This window comes from Haliotis cracherodii, unplaced genomic scaffold, assembly GCF_022045235.1.
Source record: "Haliotis cracherodii isolate W230 unplaced genomic scaffold, xgHalCrac1.p SCAF_10, whole genome shotgun sequence".
Lineage (NCBI taxonomy): Eukaryota > Metazoa > Mollusca > Gastropoda > Lepetellida > Haliotidae > Haliotis > Haliotis cracherodii.
The window spans coordinates 38,732,988-38,756,433 of NW_027266265.1; the positions used below are offsets into that span (position 1 = coordinate 38,732,988).

The 23,446-nt window shown below is 43.9% G+C and overlaps 1 protein-coding gene across 4 annotated transcripts in view; it reads right to left on the minus strand.

Moving 5' to 3' along the window:
- Positions 1-23,446, minus strand: part of LOC139454365 (uncharacterized) — a 131,512-nt gene that overhangs the window by 42,536 nt on the left and 65,530 nt on the right. For all 4 annotated transcript variants that reach the window (XM_071236016.1, XM_071236013.1, XM_071236014.1 and 1 more), the window contains exons 2-4: positions 21,988-22,074; positions 2,919-3,024; positions 1,204-2,607 (exon numbers count right to left, since the gene is read on the minus strand). In XM_071236016.1, coding sequence (XP_071092117.1) covers positions 1,204-2,607; positions 2,919-3,009 — 1,495 coding nt within the window. In that variant the 5' untranslated portion in view covers positions 3,010-3,024; positions 21,988-22,074. The remainder of the gene's footprint in view (positions 1-1,203; positions 2,608-2,918; positions 3,025-21,987; positions 22,075-23,446) is intronic.

Sequence of the window (23,446 nt, forward strand, 5' to 3'; positions counted from 1 at the left end):
TTGGTATCCACTAGGAATCAGGCGGACGGAAATCACCCCACATGGTGAGTTGCGAACCTATATGCTTCAGACCCTGCGAGCCCTCCCTAACTATCTTTTGATATGTTACATCGATCCCCAAACAACTGCGTATATCAAATTATCATTTCGACAAAGAACGTAATACAAAGAAGAATCCAAAGAAAATCAATAAAGTATTAAGTTTTGAGTCACTGAGTTCTGATACATCATAGAACGCGATGATCGCAAAACTTAACAGCGTCGTCATGCCTTAGATATCAGAAAAACAATCTCCTTCTTAACAAAGAAATGAGCAGAAATATTCCGAACAGATCACCTATCAAACCGATTGATCACAATTCCATAACCCTCCGCGGATGTGTTTACCGCACTCGACGCACGTGCTAATTTCATTCCGTTTCCGAGGGACTATCCTTACAGGACTGCGCATTCACATATTATGTGAAGGGTTATTATATCACTGCGCTTGGTGCCCTATCCTATTACAACTGGATGCCTTATGCCGCCACTCGGAACTACAACAAATATGACATTCTCGTGTCAAGCTCTTTGATATTTTCCCCAAACACTGGTAGGGCTGTAGCGGGACCCCGATGTTTGAAGTCTCAAGCCCCCTGTGCGTATCACCAACAGAGTTGGAAATGAAACACGAAGAACGCCGGGATTATTTTGTGACAGAGGGGTATGCTGAAATAATCAAGCCGGACTCAACACAACCCGTCTAATTCTTGAACTTGGCCACAAGAGGTCTAAAAACATTTCTAACGCTTTAGCAAAATCATAAAAAAACGTGACAACCGCGATGGAAGGCTTTAGGATTTGTGAGCGAGGTCTTACTTCAATACACCTCCAACACGCCTAGATTAGCATTCAAAAGAGTCCTAGCATATTCGAATAACACTGACGAGTGACAACGTAAAAAATCACAGTCGTTCTTTAAGACGGACGTGGATCCTAGCGGCTTAAAGCGTTCGCTCATCACGAAAAAGGCCCGGGTTTGATTCCCCGTTGGTACAATGTGTGAAGTCCATTTTTGTTGTCCCTGCCGTGATATTGTTGGAATATTGCCAAAAGTGGCGTAAAATTATAGTCACTCAATCACTCCCGAAGACTCGCTGTGATTGTTACCTTGTCATGTTACTTGTTAGATGTATAGTTTAATATTGAAAATATGAAACTTACATGATTCATCGGAGTCTACCGACGGGAACTTCTGGCACGGCTTTCGAATTTTGATGTCAACTTTAGCGATGACGTGAGCCTTCGTGTACATGTCCTTGTCGTACTTCAAAGCCGGGTCGTCGATGTTGGTGCCGGGGGCGTTCTGTAGATTGTCGTACATGTCCTCCACAGCATCCTCGAGAACCCGCGTACGGTACCTCTCGACGGCCTCCTGAATGATGTCACAAGTCTCTCCGATCACCTTGAACGTAAACAGGTCCTTGTCCAGTTTATAGACCCTCTTCTCTTTCTTGACGTAGTATTGGGGTAACGGCCAGGGTTCCCCTGTGGTGGAGTGCGGGGCGCGCCTCACCTTCATCTCCGCCCCGCCATAGTCGTCGAAGGTGATGGCGAAGTCGCTCCAGTCCCATGTCAGTCTGATGCCTCCTATTTCACGTTGCTGATGCTGGTAGTTGTTGCCCTGATTGTTCATGTTGACGCCCCCGCCATTGAAGTTTTGATATCCTGCTCCACCGCCGTTATTGTTGGCGTTGAAGGTGTTAGGCTGTGGGTTGTTGTTTTGATTAACGCCATCATCCACGTTTTTGATTACGCCTCTTTGATCTCCATTGGCACCATTTTGGTTGTTGTCATTTATGGCCTCTACCGGTCGTTCCAACCTTGCTGACCTCTGTCTGTCATCCTCTGCTATGGTGTCTGCTCTTCTGTCACTTTGACCTTGACCTTGACCTTGACCAGCACCTGTGTCTTGCTGCACATGTGGAGCTTCTGTTTGGACAGCAGGGACATTGACCTCTTCCCTGACCTGAGAATTACCCTGAGCCGGCTGATTGGCTTGAATACCTTGATTACCTTGATTACCTGCATTGAACTGATTCAACTGATTGACCTGATTCAGCTGATTAGCTTGATTTTGGTGACTGAACTGGTTTGGCTGGTTGACCTGCTGACCTTGAGCACCATTGACGACAGCTTGAGGCTGATTTACATGAGCCTCGTTCTGAACTCGAGCCTGAATGTTGCTGGATCCTGGTTGGACAACTGCCCCAGGCGCGTTGTTACCTTGAACACCCTGGCCTGCATTAAACTGATTCTGATTGGATGCTACATTTGGAACATTTCCATGATTCGGGTTATTTCCTGCTGCTTGCGCTCCAATTACCCCTGTATTAATTGGCTGTTGGTTATTCATGTTGTTGAAATTCCTGTTGTCGTTATTGTTGTTCTGGGGCCGTGCGGCAGCCCCTGCCAAGTTCTGTTGAGCAAACTGGTCCACGTTCTGATTAAACTGTTTCACGAGGTTCTGCTGCTGCTGTTGACCCTGAAGTCGTGGGGCGTTATTCCATTGGTTGCCTTGGTTACCAGCGTTTCCACCATTGACATTTAAATAATTTCCGTTCTGATCTGAAATGAACGACACGAATTACGTGAGAACTTAAAATTTCATCTGAAATCTTTTAGAAACCAAATACAAGGTGGAAATGATTGAATGTCGTCTGTAAATTGAGCTCGTCTGAGATTGCGTATTGACAAGAGAGTGGGGAGAACTGTCTCTGGACGTAAACATGAATTAATGAAGACACTGTCACACAGATGCTTCGAAATCTTGCAGACACCACGTCTCGTCAATACTGATAATCTCTGCTTCGTATGCTGTCCTCCACAATTTCAGTCTCACGACCTAACTACATGTTCAGCAAACAAGGTACACTTACTTCCAACTTGTCCGTTGATTGGTTGATTTTGTAACTGGCACAGCGATTGACCAATCGCAGCCGCCAAAACAAACAGTATACACGCTTCCATCGCACCGGCTCGATTCTGTAAAATAGAAGAAAATAGTAATTAATACTGTCAAACAGCTACTTGTGTAAAGATACAATATTCACACAGACAACAGGTAAATGTGTCTTTCATTGATAACAAGCTGTAGTGTAGCTATTAAGACCCTATCACACCTATCCAGTGTTGATAACATTAACAAGAGGTTATTTTTAATCATTAGCTCAAGAAAGATTAGAGTCACTCACGAGTTGTACACAAGGACTCTGGCGACTTTAAATGGGTAGAGTGTTGCCGAAATCGAAGACAAAACGGCGAAATTTGCTTACCAGCCAAAACCACGAGACCCATCAGCTAAAACCAAGAGACCCACCAGCGAAAACTACGGGACCCACCAGCTAAATCCACGAGACTCCCAGCTAAAACCACGAGACCCATCAGCTAAAACCACGAGACCCCCAGCTAAAATCACGAGGCCCACCAGGTAAAACCATGAGACCTCCAGCTAAAACCACGAAGTCCACCAGCTAAAACCACGAGACCCACCAGCTAAAACCACGAGACCCACCAGCGAAAACTACGGGACCCACCAGCTAAATCCACGAGACTCCCAGCTAAAACCACGAGACCCATCAGCTAAAACCACGAGACCCCCAGCTAAAATCACGAGGCCCACAAGGTAAAACCATGAGACCTCCAGCTAAAACCACGAGACCCACCAGCTAAAACCACGAGACCCACCAGCTAAAACCACGAGACCCACCAGCAGTGACACACTGTTTCCCACTACATAATTACATAGCTGTATGAATATGATGACTCCTGCTGTTCCATGCCACTGCATCACATGATAAGTATAAATAATAAATTTCCCGCGTGTGTTTTAACCCACTTTCACCATTTCAACATTTATTGAAAACACGCAACAGCCGGTGACGTACAAATACATGAATACGTTTTCATTACAGTTGATACAATACTGATAATATTTGCCAGTTCATTCGATCTTATCCTGATGGATCGTGTGTGGCAGTAAAATATTCCACAAAGGTCGGTACCTACTCGGCATAATAGCTCAATAGTCTCTACAAAGAACCAGGTGAATGTTTTTTTGTCTGTTTGGTGGTTGTTTAACGTCGCATTCAGCAGTATTCCAGCTATACGACAGCGGTCTGAAAATAATCTCCTCTGGACCTGAAAATCCTGTGATTGACATGATCTTCGATCCATACAATTGGGATACGATGACACGCATCAACCAAGTCAACGAGACTAACCACCCGATCCCGTTGGTCGCCTCTTACAGCAAGCATGGTCGCCTCTTACGACAAGCATTGTCGCCTCTAACGGCAAGAAGGGTTGCTGAAGACCTATTCTAACCCGGATGTTCACGGGTACAGACGAATGTCGTCCAAACACGTATAGGTCGTCGGAATATCTATACCGTTGATGCACATACGTATCAGAGTTATGTCAAATGAGAATCCTGTTGAACTTACGCCTGGTCTCGAGTGTGACAAGCAGTTTATCTAAGCTTGGTGTTATGTGTCCTTTATCTGACCATAAGTGTTGCTTTATCATAAAGTGCACATGCACGTATGTTTCCAATGCAGGGGTTCATTGTATGGAGATAAAGTGAGATTTTTTTGCATGGTGATAAAGTGAGATTTTTTTGTATGGTGAAAAAATGAGATTATCTTGACGCCGTTCTGAAGTATTTGCGTTACATAAGCGTGTCAATCAAAACAGAAAATCCAACGAGCACGTATGGTACTGACAAATCAAGGCGGATCTGGGATAGGCGGATCTGGGATAGGCGGATCCGGGTACACCCGACCAGACGACAACGCGTGGTTGTATTACTGAATAAAAGTTAACATTCTCCAATGACCACAAAATACATGCAAACATCAGTTCTGTGATGTGTTACAATATCCTAGCGATACCACGACAGAAGATAGCACGATTTGGCTTCATACATTGTACCCTTGTGCGGAATCGAAACTGACACCACCGCGAGACGATACAAAGTCTTTACCACTAGGCTAGCTGTAATGGCGCATTTTTGAAAATAGCTCAATTTTGTTGTGATCCAATAGGTTAAATAACGGTAACATAAGATGTCATCCTTTTAACGCTATCCAGGTCTTCTTCACATCAACACATCACAGTGAGTGACTGAATTGGGTTCGGTTACAGCGCTGCTCTTATCAGTATTGCAGTTATATCACGGCGTTTCAGCTTGATGCCGGGGGAAGGCTCGAAGTGTTGCAGGACTCAGGTGTTTGCAACTTAGGTCAAACACACGAGCACGGTAATAGTGCTGACAAACCTAGAAACATCCGCACGAATTTGTGATTCGAACCCGCGATCACAGGTCTCTTGTATGCTTAGTGAGTGAGTATGGTTTTACGCCGCTTTTAGCAATATTCCAGCAATATCACGACGGGGACACCATAAATGGGCTTCACACATTGTACCCATGTCGGGAATCGAACCCGGGCGTTCGGCGTGACGAGCGAACGCTTTAACCACTAGGCTACCCGATCGCCCTCTGGAACGCTTTAGGGACGTAACTCTGCAAACCAAATTAGGGCGCTTAGACGATTGGATAGCGTTCCCCCCAAAAACTCATTTGACACCTTGAAGAATATATGACTTCGCCTATATTTACACAGTGAAAACAATTCCAGATCCAATCTAAAGCCGGGATAGATATGAACGGCATATTTACTCGGCTATATAAATCAGAGTTGGGGCAATAGATCAGGCCTATAATCACAACCATGTCACAGTGACCTAAGATAAAAGTCCGAAACAGTTGAAACGTTTATTCTGTATCCCATTTAGCGATACGAAGTAAAACAAAAGACCAAAGCCAAGTTACAAGTTCATCAGGGCTGCATCCACTCGGAAGATCCCCCACAGCATATTAACTGTCGCTGCTTGATGCTTTCGCACACTCGACTAAAGCGCCAGTTAACAACTACCCTTTGAAGTTGCCGTTTGACATTTCCGAACGCCTCTGACGAGACTATCCCATCATGGTAGCTATTACAGCGGTGTACCATCGCCTGCATGTCAACAGTAAACAGCACATGCGCAGTGGCAAACCCTGTGACGTCACGTACAAATCACGAGTAGGCATGCTGCGAAGGAAGAAATGACCTGTAGCGGTAACCGTGGTCACAGAAGTCGATCACAATGTTTTCCAAAGACGTGTCTTTGGGATACCGCATTTCACAACTGCATGGATCATTTTGTGAGATATATATTCAGGTTCCTTATCAATAAATGTATAAGCATAAGTAAGCCCATCTTATTCTTCTCTGGTGTGATCACCCACCGAACATTACTGGAACGTGCATGTCAAAGGTCAGTAGGATCCACATCCAACAGAAATAGGTTGAGGATCCACATTGCGCCAGGAATGACGGAATACATTTTGTACCCCATTCCGTGTCAGATTCAGGTAAACTGGCATTTATGACCGTCCCATGGCACACCTTCCCAACAGCTGTTATCTAGCCACAAATGTAAGGCTTGATTGAATAACACAGGTAAAAACACACATCCAGGCGATGTCTCATTGTGCCTACAACTAGCTAAACCCCATGCATCTTGTTCATTGCTATCCTGAAATGTCATTAAAAGAGGATGTGGATGGTCCTTTCTCCGCCTCCGTAGTCTTGTGAAAAGAGCGTCTGCCCGGAGACCTGGCGTTCGGCGTTGCAGGGGCTGGACGACTCGGTGTCAATAATGTGTCTGAGTTGGTTATTCGTGTTAAAACTGCGTCATGGTATCTCAATGGGATGGGACTCTCAACAACAAAGAACGCGCGCATGCACATACATACGTGTATGTACGTCGATACTTTGTGAATGAATCGACGTTATAAGCCATTTCACCTCACATCAAGTTTGATACCATAGGATCCTGGTACCAAGTCGTGAAGTAAGTGAGTGAGCGAGTAGGGTTAAACGTCGTTTCGAACAGTATTCCAGTTATATCAGGGCGTTATAGCTCAATGTGGGAGGGAACCCAAAGTGCGGCAGGTCTCAGATGTTTACCACTTTGGTGAATTGTACGGAGTGATTCATGACTTCCTACTGAAGTTAGCACATACAAGAAAATGTTTACATTCTGCCACACAAATCAGTTGGAATTGCTGTGAATGATCCATTGGTTTAGGCTTCAATGTTCATATCAACAAGCTAACCGCTCCTGTTTTTTGCTGCTTTTTTCAATATTCAAACAATATCATGGCTGGGGACACCAGAAAAAGCCTTCACACATTGTACCCATGTGGGTAATCGAACCCGGGTCTTCAGTGTGACGAGCGAACGCTTTAACCACGAGGCTACTCCACCGCCTCGTGTGGATGTGGAATGAAAGAATAAATATAATTGCTTAAAGCCGCTTCAGCAATTTTATATATATGCGGGATGACTTGTGGATTTGGCTTCCGTTGATGTGGAGTGAGTGAATGAGTTTGGTTTTACGCCGCTTTTAGCAACATTCCAGCAATATCACGGCGGGGGACACCAGAAATGGGCTTCACACATTGTACCCATGTCGGGATTCGAACCCGGGTCTTCGGCGTGACGAGCGAACGCTTTAACCACTAGGCTACCCGACCGCCCCTCCATTGATGTGGAAGTGGTTGTGGTTGTGGTTGTGGTTGTGGCTGTGGAAGTGGTTGGTCGATGGAGTTGTGGTTGTGGATGCACTTGCGGTTGTGGATATGGAAGTGGATTTGAACATAATCTATACCAATAGTTATATGCTAGATACTGAGATGAAAACTTCTAATGTCGGGAAAACAGGTTGAGTACATCTGCATCTCACACTGTAACCAATTGCAGGTCCAAGCAGACACCAAAAGGTCTCTCACTGGTAGTAGTGAACCTGGGCGTTGTGTCTGAGAAGCTTACGCGTTACCAACAGGGCTACGCATCACCTTAGGAAAGAAACTCGCTATCTCTGTGCAAAATAACACTACACTGTCCAAATTCCACACTCATCTGGAACCTGTCAACAATGAACACATTTGCTCAGTCTCCTGAAGCCACAAGTATTGAAAATGTGTCCACTAAATATCCCTGGTGAAATGCTTCAAAAAGCATATTTGTCCTCAGGGACAAGCATAATCAATAGCTGCAATACATGAATCTAGTCAGGGCAAGTAGAGATGTGGCGAGTAGCTGGCCAGTTTAAGCCTTTGCCAGAAACCGCTTTATAGAACAAGTGCAGAGACAATACGCACTCAAACATGCAGCACTCGAACAAGATTTCCAGGAACAATGCTGTAAGAATGACAGTACGTAATTATTTTCATGAAGCCACTTTGGGCAAAACAGCTTGGAATAAGCAGGTGTTTTGCCCGTAGCTAGAGCAGGATTGGGCTAATAGAGCACAGTCGGCCAATAGACCTCGAGACCTGGGACATACTCCCACAGCTCCAGGCCAATAGATAGCATTAACCAATAGGAACATACCAAAATATTCCCAAACAACTCCGGGTAATAGAAAACAATGGTTATTGCCCGATGAATATGCATGTCGGTTCGAAACATGGCAACTTCTCTTGCATTCGTATTGATTTTTGCTCAAATTTAACACAAGACGAATCGACTGTTAGCGTTACCAGTGCTGTCTAACCTTGACAGCCCTGATACAACACAGTCACGCCATCGCCAGAAAACAAATGAATTAACACAAATGCTCACTGATCTACATGAACCCTTGTTGAACTGAGCACATACCGTTGATGTCAGTCTGAAGCCCACCTGTGCTTGATAGCCTTAAGCCTAAGATGGGAACCCAATCTAATTCCCCCTTAACATGCATTGTCCTTAACATTTGCACCTAAGGGAAGGGGGTATAACATACATCTGTCTTGTTGCAAAGAAACAGGGCAAATGGGCATTTTAAGGGTTTAAACAAGTTCCTTGGCGTTACGGTAGAAACTGGTCAAAAACTGGAACTCGTATGTCGCGACTTGACAAGGCAAGTAGAAAATACATGTACGTTTATTTCAGGCATATACTAAGTGAGCGTGTGAGGTTAAAAGGGTGTTTTGTGCATCATTTCACTTGTACCCTGGCTTGGCAGTTCCAAAGAAGACCCAAAAGGACATAGGTCGGAGACATTAACATTGAACGAACGAGAGCTGCCAAGGTTCGGACAATCCGATGATCATAAGTTAGGTTTGTTTAGGTTTGGATTGTTGTTTAACGCCGCCCTCAGCAATATTCCAGCTATATGACGGCGGTCTGTAAATCGTCGGGTCTGGACTAGAAAATCCAGTGATTGACATCATGAGCATCGATCCCGGTAATTTGGATACGATGACATGCATCAACCAAGTCGGCGAGCCTGACCACCCGATCCCGTTAGTCGCCTCTTACGACAAGCAGAGTCGCATTTTACAGCAAGCATGGGTTGCTGAATACCCATTCTACCCCGGAACTTCACGGGTTGGGACAATATTAGTCCCAACCAACGATTAGCAGGTAACTCATGGGGCGCAACGTAACACAACGGGACGTAGCCACGCAACGGTCGTTTGTCGGAGATAATGTTTAAAAAATATTCCACATTTGCTTGAATAATCTAGAAACCTCAATTGAACTCGGTATTTCGCAAGGTCTTCAAAGTGACAAACAATATTTGACATTTCCTATCTGGAGAGATTAAGAAAGAAGTGTTCCTTCGAAATTCGAGGCTGAACTTAGATTCGTTCGTCACCGCAAAAGGATGTCTGATACTGAAATATATTTTTTAAGATGTTGCACGTCAAGCTGAATAATTATTTCCAAAAGGTTTCTGTTTTAGTTTTTCTCAACGATTTCTCGAAACCAGATCAAGACTTCTATTGTAATCAAAATGAATCGCATCTCTGATCGCGTATGTCAATGAAATTACGACTGAACTGTTCTTTTTCTTCTCTTTGTTCTCAGAGACAAGGCGATACCAACAAAGGTTAATCAAACTATCAACCAGTTGTCACTATGGGTTCAGCTTTAAAAGCAAAAAAAAAGACCATCATTTTCATCAAGACAAGTTTTTCAGGTATTTGTCTAAATAACCTGTCTCTATGCGGTCTTTGATCCTGCGGATTGCAAATTGCAACCTGTGGATGAAAAGATGTATGTATCCAATCAAAAACCTGGTTACAAATTGACTTTGACCAGGATAGTGAGGAAATGCATTGGCACCGTGTCAGGATCCAAGCTCAATCACCAACAAAAGGATGCAGTTGTTACATGGTTCAGTCCGTTCAAGTTGAAATTATATTGTCTATTGAACGATTGTTTTTTCCATACGGCGATGTCGCATCAGAAACTACAGAATAGCGCCATGACTCTTCAGCTATCCTGGTTATATAGTGAATGAGTGATTGAGTTTGGTTTTTCGTCGTTTTTAGCAATATTCCAGCAATAGCATGGCGGGGGACACCAGAAATGGGTTCCACACATTGTACCATGTGGGGATTTGAACCCAGGTGAACGTGAAGACATGACACTTTTTATGGATAACAACTTCTGTATCCTTTGTAAACGTTTCAGGACTATGTCTTGTCCCTTCATGTGAACACTGAAGAAGTGTATTGTTTGTTTGTTTGTTTGTTTGTTTGTGTTTTGTTTAACGCTGCACTCAGCAATATTCAAGCAATAGGACGGCGGTCTGTCAGTAAACGAGTCTGGACCAGACAATCCAGTGATCACGAGCATCGACATCCATCAACCAAGTTTGCGAGGCCACCGGATCCCTTTAGTCGCCTATTACCCGGATCTTCACGGTTTGAATAAGTGTATTAAGTGTATAAGTGTATTAAATATATGTTAAATATATGTGAAATATATGTGAAATATATATATACTTAAAACGAACACAAATAATCATATTATTATTGGCATGTTTCAAGGGGCCTTGCATTCTCGATTACCCTGTGCATTGTTTATCAATAATGACCAATACCCAATACGTCACTACCCAACAAAACTATTGTGGCAAAGTCATCAATCTCTTTCTCAGCACAGATGTCATGTTCATCTCATCGAGTGACATTGCAGTGATAATTTCATGAGATCCTTCATACTTGGGAGTTGAAAAGTCATATCTATGGACATTGTCGGTCTCCTAGACTTAAGAGAATATTCTAAAAAAAACCGAATCCAATCTAGAATGATTTTGTCTCGATTGCCTCAGCTCTAGTTCATTGTTCTGGGAACCATTTTTATTTTGCATACATTTGAAATAAGATAATTTTATTTCTCGTACTTAATGTTAGTCTAATACAGACAGTAGCTAGGACAGAAGACAATGGAAACGGTACCTTGAAAGCTCTTAGTAATCCAGAAGGGATATAATCAAAGTTCACCTTTCGTGGCCTTGTGAGAAGAGTCATAAGGTAAACACATGCCACAGATTACCCTCTAGCCTTGCTCCAAGGTTGTACTAAAGAAAAGTCCATGAATGTGTAGAAATTCTATCCTCCCAATTGGCAACTCTAGATATGGGGACTGGTCTCTTAGAGGGACAACTTGTTCTCCTTATTGACATCATCTAGAAATTGTGATTGAAACTAATAATTATTTCCTTGTAGACTTGAACAAAGTCTAGTTCCCCTCCTGCTGTGGAGGAGTGTGTACGCATGACGACACTGACCTATATGAGACGGATGCGGCTTGACGTGTGTGATTGATGACGCGAGGTCAGCGCTGACATTGCTGAGTGGGCTGGCTGAGACGTTTTATAATGCTGTGACGTGGTAGTGAAAGCTGTTGGTTTTCCTAACATTTCTTAAAGTGTCCCAGAGTTATTAATCCTTTTCACTAACTACAAATTATCTCAGCTTTATATTACATCTGTCGTAATACGTAGTCATAAGATAAATAAAGTAACGACAGGTCTTAAATTGATTTCACAAATAGGATAAATATTCAAAAAACGTTGTCGCGTTTTTCTCTCTTACGTCAATAAAGAAATAGAATAATATAATTCCTGGATAAATACTAAATAGAAATTAACGAGACTAGTTGTCACTCCAGTTGCTTCACTTCAGTAAGAGAGCGGGTGCGCGTGTGCGTGAGTGAGTGAGTGAGTGAGCGAATGGGGTGAGGTGAAATGGGGTTTAACTTTGCGTGTATGTGTGTGTGTGTGGCTGCTTGTACTAGTCCGGACTGATGCCGATTTATAGTGCTAGCTCACTGAGATACCATGCCGCAGTTTACCATGAATACCCCACTCAGAGTCTACTGACTCGGAGCCGACCAGTCCTTGTTTTAGCCACTAAATGTCGAACACCAGACAGGGTAACAACAAGTTCCACCGTTTAACGTCTTTTGGTATGACGCGGCCGGGGACCTTCAGCTCTCCGGGCGGACGCTCTACCACTGGACCACGTAGGAGGTCGCGTGGGAGTGAGGTTTTAAGACCGCCAACATTGGGATCACCAAAAACATTCTCAACAAATGGTACCCTTGTGGAGAAATTGAACCTAGATCTTCACCGCGAGGGGTGAACGCGTAACAACTAGACTACATACCCCCGTGTATAGTATACATGAACATCACCACAAAGCAACGCGTACTGGTCTATCCGGCAGCCTCATCCCACAGACGTTGGCAGAACATCAGTCATGTCGAATCGCCATGTACTTTGTCTTTCATAATCTTAGCTTCCATCTTGGCACGAGATGTATTTGTTGAACTGCAATAGGAGGTACACATATTGATCCCGAGGCGACTTGATGGAAACGTCCTTACTTCCTTATTGACAGTGACCTATGGATGAAGGTTACCTGGGCTTGCTGTTGTTGGTGGAGGGTCGTCGTGCTAGCTAGCTGCTGTAGTCTGTGTACAGACACAGACGTACAGTCGTCATACAACAATAATGACCACATGGTAACATTGGGCCACATTCACACCCTAAGGCATACATAATACCCCGATAAATGGTTCAGGGTGCACTTGAATTTCATTCTCAGCTCTTGGGTGTCCATTCACTGCTGGGTGAACGAACAGACGCATATTTCGAACAAGGTCGTTTGTCGTGCTTCAGTGTGGGGCAGGACCGAACCCCTAGACACGGTCCTGAGTCAAGCTGCCGAACGTGGTCACCCATCCAACTACTCTCCGCGATTAACGTTGCTTAACTCTCCCTGATTTGAGACCTATCCACCGGACCACGTGCCGCCCCACAATATGTCACTGGGTGCGGTCGGGTAGCCCAGTGGTTAAAGCGTTCGCTCGTCACGCCGAGGTCCCGGGTTGGATTTCCAACATGCGTAAAATGTGTGAAGCCGTGATATGGCTGGAATATTGCTACAAAAAACGGCGTAAAACCAAACCCACTCACTCAATACGTCACTGTGTGAGGGGGTTAGGCGGTGCCTTGTAAGCGAAGACAGTTGTCTACTCTTGATTCCCAGGCAGGAAATAAAATCTGGTGTTCTGATGTGATGAGTCAATGCTTTAACCATAACGCTGCACCCAAAAATGATAACAATGTGAATCAGTGATAGAGTGAGCTCTGTTTGACGCCGCTTTCAGCAATATTCCAGCAACATCACTCGGGGAACACACGAGATGGCTTTCACCCGTGTGGGAATCGAAATAGGTTTGGCAGTGATGAGAAAACGCTTCAACCAAGAGGCTACCCTAAAGCCCCAAGAACTGAAATGGTCTGAAGACAAATCAATGATTTAAGATGGAATCCAAACCATTGAACATGTTTCAGTGTTTATCGTACAGACATGGAACAAGCATCAAGGGAAATTGATAGCATCTGGCTATTATCTGTAAAACTTGGAGTCAGTAGTTTACACGCAATTCAGCCTTGTGACGGCATACTTGAGGACACACTTATGCAGCCCTGTATGGAGACTGCTTTATATAATGGAGTTTATATGTTTATTTCGTATATACACGAAACAGTTTGTGGATTCCAATACTCTGAGCGGTGGATGGAGAATAAGAAGCGGACAAAACAGAGTACAAAAAAGTAGTTCTCTTGACAAGTAGAGTATCTCGTATACAAAACACAATAATGCCTCAATGTCCTTGTTATGTTATCTGAACCACTTTTCGATGTGATCAATACTTGGTATGTCTGCTGACAAACGAATATGCGCCTACATATAATGTTTTGAGTTCGCAAACCCGGGATGCCATTCAGATACGAAACAATTAGAAGTGGACTTGAATGACGCGATGAATCATGTCAGATGTAATCTATCTATGCAATCTAAGGGCACAGAGCGATCAATTACATAACATAAATCGTCAACGCCAGAGAATATCCGGTCTCGATTATCCGACGAAACTGATTCCACTGGGCGAGAGAGGCAAATGACAATGAATTGAATGGATCAATGAAAATCAGTGATGAAACCAGGTGTTCGAAGACCTGCTTTTTCTATGAAGCTAATGTAGATCAGGATTCACACAATGAATATTAGATGCAATCTTGCTATGGCCATTGCTGAAGCTATAAAGCGACCCATTTTGTACAATATAAGCTTTACTATGTAGATTGCGATACACAAATGTCTGCACACTTGGGTACAGAGCCTGTGAGTGAGTGAGTGGGTCAGGTTTAACGCTTTTCGAACAATAATCGGTTACATCATGGAAGCTAGACAATGGCGTGGGTTGTTGAAATACGCCAGTTTTTTTCTTAAATCCATGATGGGGCCAAGAGACCATCCATCATTATCAGGGTGAAACTGGGGTTCGAATCCCCGACTAGCAGATCTGGTCGACCTTCGAGGACCTTATATGATGAGTGGCGAGGACCGCTGGTGTGTCCGCATCCGTTACCAAGGTGTGGCCAAGTACAAAGTTGAATTTAGAAAGTAGAAATTTAGAAACACTGAATGCATGTCAATCGTAGGTGCATGCAATATCATTTGATGCAAACAACTTACAAAATGCCAGATCCGGTTTATTTGGTTAAACGTCTTCACTCCTCGAGACAAGCAAATTGTAACCATATAAGAATCTAACATAATGTTCTTTAGGAACATTAACACAATGAATACATAGAGTAATGATGTCTAAAACAGTCTTGTCAGTAGTGGCCTTGACTAAAGCGAGATAACTGCGCATATTTGACTGTAACTTGACCTCCACAGCGGCGTAAAATAATCCAACAGAGGCTTTGATATCGGTACCCGTGAAGATCCGGGTTAGAAAAGATCTTCAGCAACCCATGCTTGTTGTAGGAGGCGACTATATTTGTCACTAACGAGATCGGGCGGTCAGGCTCGCTGATTTGGTCGATGCATGTCATCGCATACCTATTGTGTAGATTGATGCCCATAATACCATCACTGGATTATTTGGTCGGATTGTTTACAGACCGTGGTCATGTAGCTGGAATAGTGCTGAGTGCAAACTGTGATCACTTCTTCTACATCATCCTCATTAGCTTCATTGCCCAGACAGTCGTCTCCAGACACAATCACGCGTCCGTTAGCCTGGCAGTAAATGTTCCTCGTACGCGGAGTCGTACAGCTGACGTCGTGTGAAGCGTGGTGAATCATTGATGTGTTCCGTGGCTGTTCGGCATTGTCACACTCGCGGCACCTACGAGGGAGTTAGCAGGACGTGCGAGCGGAGCTATGGCCCGAGGGGCATCAAATGTCCTCGGTGTTGCCAACATTTCTTCAACTGCCATGAAACATAAAGGATCTTTTCCAGACAGGGTCCAGCGCTTACACGTTTACTAATTGCCAGATAGTCGCCTGTAGGCTATTCCCGTCAGGGTGTGACGGACGGAAATACAAAGAAGTCGATGGTGGTAAGATGGTTCCAGCGTCCTGCTTCATCACACCTCGGATGATTGTCCAGATCCCGGGACCATTGTTGGGTTCAAAATCCTCCCCACAAAGGCTCCCATAGCTTCATCTCAGCACTTGTATCCTGTGAGGCGTGCACGACGGCAGGTTGTTGGTTGGTTGGTTGGTTGGTTGGTTGGTTGGTTGTTTAACGCCGCACTCAGCAATATTCCAGCTATGTGACGGCGGTCTGTAAATAATCGAGTCTGGACCAGACAATCCAGTGATTAATAGTATGATCATCGATCCACGCAATTGGGATCGATGACATGCATCAACCAAGTCAGCGAGCCTTGCCATCCGATCCCGTTAGTCGCCTTTTACGACAAGCATAGTCACCTTTTACGGCAAGCATAGGTTGCTACCCCGGAACCTTCACGGGTTAGACGGCAGGTTGTAAAGGTGCCTGGATGTGTTGCCTGACACTCATGAGTAGATGTGTCTACTACAGATGGACGTGTACAATATGTCTGACCAAGGGGATGTGACTGATCTATCTGGGCAGGAGATGTGTGCACACGACATCAAACACCGAGTTGCGTACAAGATCTCTGATAATAAGGTCCGTGCACATAATATCTTAAAAGAGGTGTGTACGCATATATCTGAACAAAGAAGAGTACACATCATATCTAACAATGGAATGCGTATGCACACATTCTGATTATTGGGTTCGTTAACATTACATCTGATAACGAAGTGCGAATACACTATATCTGATGGGTGTAGACAATATATGTGACCAAAGGGTTGAAGTCATTATATCTGACAAAAGGATTGAAGACAACATATGTGACCAAAGGGTTGAAGACAATATATCTGACCAAAGGGTTGAAGACAATATATCTGACCAAAGGGTTGAAGACAATATACATGACCAACGGGTTGACGACAATATATCTGACCAAAGGGTTGAGGACAATATATCTGACCAACGGGTTGCAGACAATATATTTGACCAAATGGTTAAAGACAATATATCTCACCTAGGGATATGTTCACACTACATCTGCCCAAGTACTTATATCTTAAGGCTTCGTTAACACTTACAAATATGGACAGGTGCAAGAGGCCAGATTCCAGATATATAACACGTGGTCAATATTTGAGTTTCCCATCATAAAATGTCAGCACTATCAACAGCGCGTCACACTGCGATAAATAAAACGCAATAATGTTAAAATCGCTGAAAACATAAGCACTCTCACCAGTTTGCCCCGAGTCTCTCTTTAATGTGACATTTCCCATTAACACTCCACACTGACACATAATAGCCGTGATTATAGGGCGCTGGTGCAGACTAAATCAGTTTTCAATTGCCCATGACCTTCAAATGTCACGTGACACCCAATGTCTTCAAACTATCTAACGTGACTTCGTACTATGTCGATAAGCGTGGTTTACACTTGGCCAACCAACAATGACCCCATACCTGAATATTTTCATTATATTAATTGTTTGCGAATGTCAAAAACACTATGAACTAAAATTCAAACGATATTGTACAGCTTTATGACGGCGGTCTGTAAATAATCGAGTCTGGACTAGACAATCCAGTGATTGACATCATTAAGCATCGATCAATTGGTATACGATTTTTACACCTTTTAACATGTTATAGAATTGCGCTGTTTCAAATCGTTTTGTATAAACATTAGACTTTAGCAAAATATCCCGGACTGTAGCAGCCTGGTGTTGATACAGACGGTGATGTTTAACCGGAAAACTGTATTCCCAATTACTGATAACATAATGAACATAATTTGCCATCAGTTTGCCGGTAATTGCTTGTTTTGTGTTCGTGTGATAATTACTTAATAACTGTAAACTAGACCCTGTCAGCCATGTTCCACGGAAGTAGATTTCTGACAGTGGTTGAGAGTGAGCGAGTTGGGTTTAACGCCGCTTTTAACATTATTCCAGTTATATAACGACGTGTCAGCTTAATGTTGGAGAAAAGCCCGAAGTGATGCAGGTCTCAGCCGTTTACTTCGGTGAAACCCACGAGTACGGGTATGGTGCTGACAAACCTAGAAACATATTCGGGGCGAACCGGGATTCGAACCCACAATCATAGGTTTCTGGCGTGCCCAAGGGACGCAACTCTGCATAGCGAATGGCGGCGCCTCAGACGACTGGGCCCCAAGTGGTTTAGAAAACTGCCTATACAAATGTTGGCTCTTGCATTATTTGACAAGGCATTAAGATGTAATTCGTTGGGAAAGTCCAAATTGAAAAATGTCAAGTATCTGGCAAAACACCATTCAATGAAGTCGACCAGCGACCAGACATAAAATGGGGTTTTACGTCGCAGGCATGGTAACAAGTAACAACATCTACAAGAACGCGGCCGGGGATCGAACCACCGACATTCCGCTCCCCGGGTGGGCGCTCTATCCACTACACCACGGAGGCGAACTATACCTATGAAGAAAATGAAACCGGGTTTACAGCGTGACAAGAGAGCACTACACCATATAGTCTACCCGATAACAACAGCAACATGCACCCAGTGAAAGCCTACCTTGGCTGTGACCACCATGGAGAATCAGCTCACACACGCACGCTCCAGATCGCTGAGATGGAGGCGGGTGTTTACTCGGTAGGGTTGCGTGCTAGGTACATCGTTTGTGCATGTCTCAGCAAGTGACAGTCTATCATTACCTCGCAGGCCTCCTATTAACGGAGAGGTTACACTGACCCTATTGCAATATTAAAACAGACCTGACACTGGCTTTGGCTTGATCATACAAGATCAGGTAAAGCAAACATGCATTTCAGATCATGAATAGAAGAGTGTACTTTAAAAAACCGATCAAAGTGAAACCTGATGAAAGCATCAGTAATGATGCTATTGCTCGTGTTCTGCGCATGCTCAAAACTGAAACCAGAGGTGTCAGTCACGGCAAGAGGAAAAATATAACGTCAATGCAAGAGAATAACCAGTCTCGATTATCGGCCGAACACATTCATTGGGCGTAAACGGCAAAAAATAGAGGTGAAAATTATAAGAATTGATCACTGAAAATCAGTGATGACACCAGGTGTTTTCGAAAAGGGTAAGCATGTCCTGCATTTCTGGTAGCACCTGCCATTCGCACAGTTTGTATAAAAACGTAGTCTACCGCCTACACTCACCAGCCCACGCTTAACTTGAGTACAGCGTGGAGACGAAAAGAAAATATCTGTCTGACTCATCAGAACCAGCTCTGCGCTTTATGAAAACTGTAACATTGAGCAAGGTGTCCCGGGCGAATACAAAGGGAAACCCAGGCGTCAATCTGGTGGTGGGTGTGAGGTAGCCTTGTGGGAAAGCGTTCGCTCGTCACGCTGAAGCCCCGAGTTTGAATCTCATCGTAGATGGGCGGTGGGACGTGGCGTAGCCTTGTGGTTAAGCGTTCGCTCGTCACGCTGAAGCCCCGAGTTTGAATCTCATCATAGATGGGCGGAGGATGATACAGTAGCCTTGTGGGTAAGCGTTCGCTCGTCAAGCTGAAGCCCCGAGTTTGAATCTCATCGTAGATGGGCGGTGGGACGTGGCGTAGCCTTGTGGTTAAACGTTCGCTCGTCACGCTGAAGCCCCGAGTTTGAATCTCATCATAGATGGGCGGAGCATGATACAGTAGCCTTGTGGGTAAGCGTTCGCTCGTCACGCTGAAGCCCCGAGTTTGAATCTCATCGTAGATGGGCGGTGGGACGTGGCGTAGCCTTGTGGTTAAGCGTTCGCTCGTCACGCTGAAGCCCCGAGTTTGAATCTCATCATAGATGGGCGGAGCATGATACAGTAGCCTTGTGGGTAAGCGTTCGCTCGTCACGCTGAAGCCCCGAGTTTGAATCTCATCATAGATGGGCGGAGCATGATACAGTAGCCTTGTGGGTAAGCGTTCGCTCGTCACGCTGAAGCCCCGAGTTTGAATCTCATCGTAGATGAGCGGAGCATGATACAGTAGCCTTGTGGGTAAGCGTTCGCTCGTCACGCTGAAGCCCCGAGTTTGAATCTCATCATAGATGGGCGGAGCATGATACAGTAGCCTTGTGGGTAAGCGTTCGCTCGTCACGCTGAAGCCCCGAGTTTGAATCTCATCATAGATGGGCGGAGCATGATACAGTAGCCTTGTGGGTAAGCGTTCGCTCGTCACGCTGAAGCCCCGAGTTTGAATCTCATCGTAGATGAGCGGAGCATGATACAGTAGCCTTGTGGGTAAGCGTTCGCTCGTCACGCTGAAGCCCCGAGTTTGAATCTCATCATAGATGGGCGGAGCATGATACAGTAGCCTTGTGGGTAAGCGTTCGCTCGTCACGCTGAAGCCCCGAGTTTGAATCTCATCGTAGATGAGCGGAGCATGATACAGTAGCCTTGTGGGTAAGCGTTCGCTCGTCAAGCTAAGTCCTGAGTTTGATTCTCATCATAGATGGGCGGAGCATGATACAGTAGCTTTGTGGGTAAGCGTTCGCTCGTCACGCTGAAGCCCCGAGTTTATACCACAACGTAGGTATCTGGGACCATTTGATTAACATGAGTGGTGGGAGAAACAAGTGGTTAAAGTTCATATTTGCTACAAAGTATATTTTGTTTCATTTCCCAATACCGAAGCACATTCGCCACGCTCTGTATTCATGTTGAGCCCCTACTATGCATATTTATCTCCGATGACAAATTGTGTGATGCATACCAGGTGACGTTGCCCTCTTGTTAGGTTGTGCGGGGCAATGTCGGTACTGGGTGACAGTCTTAAGAAGTGCAATGTAAGACCCAAAAAAAACAGTTTACGCCACATTCCCATGTGGCCTGCGTCGAGGGGTCCTCGAGCAGTCAAGCATACAGCCATGACACAAGAAATGACAGTAATTGCTGTCCCGGTTGACACGGCGGTATATGCCGTGTGAAACAAGGACACTTTGCAACCCGGCACTCGCTGTGGCGCTGAAAACCTGAACTATGTCGGCGAAATATATTAACACATGTCGTATGCCAATGGGCTGTATCCAATCCTGCGCCATGACTGTGGAATATATTTATTTTGTGGAAAAAAAACAATAATCTAGAAACGTATACAAATTTTAAAGCAGGTCTAGCCAGCTCCAGCTAGCTCTATTAAATCAGTATTGGGAAAACGTTTATTTATTTATTTTCAGAGTCAAGAAGGCTATTGTGTAATATAGGATTTCATAGACTAAATGTTAGTCTGTTTCCAATCGTGACCAACTCGTGTTATTCCGCGACAAGCCGAATAGCGACTTGTGCCCCTCTCATGGCCATTTTTGCGACCGGGTTCCGTCTTAGCGCAAACGGGCATACTTAAAACAATTGTATCCCCATATATTATCTGTATATCAGATGCAACTTAAAGCAAATCTGGACATGCAGAATTCTTGGGTATATTTATAGATGCAAGACATGTAAAATCAAAAAGTATTTCTGAGGGATTCTTTGACGAAGAACTTGAAATCATACGCGCATTCTGATTGGTTTGTCGTATTTTCGCACATAACATTCATCGATAGGGGTACGAGTCTTCTTGCAGGTTACGGAAAGGGGCGAGTGGTGACGAATGGGCTGTACCCAGTGACCAATGTACTAGCAGAGTGCCAAATAAGCTGCGTATTTGTGTAAAATACGCAAAATAAATGAACATGATCCAATTAATTTTGAGTTGCTTGCGCAAAAATATGCATGAAAAAATCCAATAGTTTAACAAGACGGTATTCCTCTCAACTGGCGTATCTTTTTTTTATAAAGATCTATATTTTTTATTAACTAATCGAACACCGGCACCACACAAACATGAACACAACTGCTGTGAATAATGCATAGAAAGGGCCTAAGTCTTGCTTGTTGGTTATTGGACATGTATATCGCTGTTGTAAGTTTTGGCGATATGTTACCGAATGGACACAATTACAAATACAAACCAGTACACAAATGAAACAATATTTTAGGCCAAATTATTAAAATACTGCCAAAATACTGCCAACATACTGGAGTAGAAATACTCAATGAACTGGACCCATCAAAGCAAACATATATTGAAAAGCCTAAGATATCTATCTATACCCAGTGGAGATGATAACGTTTGAGTACATAGTTAATTCAATGGCTGAAAATATTATCTGGAGCCAGTGATAGATCGTGCAACAGGTACATGCGCACTCACCGCCGCTACTCGCCCACTGCTATTCGCCCACCGCTACTCGCCCACTGTGTCAGTCTGGCTTCACAGTACACATCGTCCGCCAGCTACCTGCAACACAGAAATACAAGTTTATAACCACAGGTATACAAGTTTATAACCACCGGGCCACAGGAATACAAGTTTATAACCACCGGGCCACAGGAATACAAGTTTATAACCACCGTGCCACAGGAATACAAGTTTATAACCACCGTGCCACAGGAATACAAGTTTTTAACCACCGTGCCACAGGGATACAAGTTTATAACCACCGTGCCACAGGGAAACAAGTTTATAACCACCGTGCCACAGGAATAGAAGTTTATAACCACAGTGCCACAGGAATACACAAGTTATGGAACATATATTATTGCAGAGGAATACAACCGTAATGCAACATGAATTTATTGCACAGGAATACAACCGTAATGCAACATGGATGTATTGCACAGGAATACTACCGTCATGACACATATTCAACCGTTGTGGCCCCTGTATACAACAGTAATGACACAGGAATACAACTCTTACTACACAGTAATAAACTGCTTCAGCACCGGTTAGAAGTCGAATCTTTAGCACTACAAACACATCACTTGGATCAAAGATCAGCATCGGAATAAGGATCCGACTTCAGGGTCCACTTGCACAAAGCGATCTTAGCACTACAATTATTGTAAATCCTTAAGATCGCGATCTTAGGCTTCGGCTACAATCGTCATCCACACAATTGACAAAATGGCGTGCAAGGCTTAGTCTGTTTCACATAAATAATCTGCTTTACGTTCAAACATTGCCTCTCTTTTTTTCTAAACTTTATCATTCGAATCGACACTTTAACAACATGAAGAACGCACCACAGATTTAACGTCAGAAATATCGTTAATTACCATAGTTAAATACGTAATTATCGAGTCGATAGCTAAAAGGAATATTCCCATCCGACTCAATACTGAAAGAAATGAAAAACAACATACCTTTTCGCTAAACAAGGGAAGGATAAAAACCTAAGTCGTCCCGCAAGTGATTTGCAACGTCCGTGACCTTTTCGATAACTCAAGGGCAGCTAATCTTAGTTTATATCCTAGATGGGAGTGGTTTCCCTTTGTATAAGCCCGTAGAGTACAATCTACCTTACCAAGTGTATCAATGTTGTTGAATCGCTGAGCTTCCCCTATATTTTTGGGGGGTCATATTCGTGTCAGTTATTTTGTCTTTAGTTTATCATGAAATTAATCTACAAATAAATACAAGCTGAAGAGCAGATCATACATCTTTAAATCTAAAATCAAATGGGACGGGGACGAGCGGTTAATCAGAGTTTAAAAGAAACAAATACAAGTATTCATCAAACAAGCAAATATACATGATGAAACATTTGATTTTTTTTGCAAAATATCCCATAAATAGCAAAAATAAAATTCACATTTAATCTATTTAT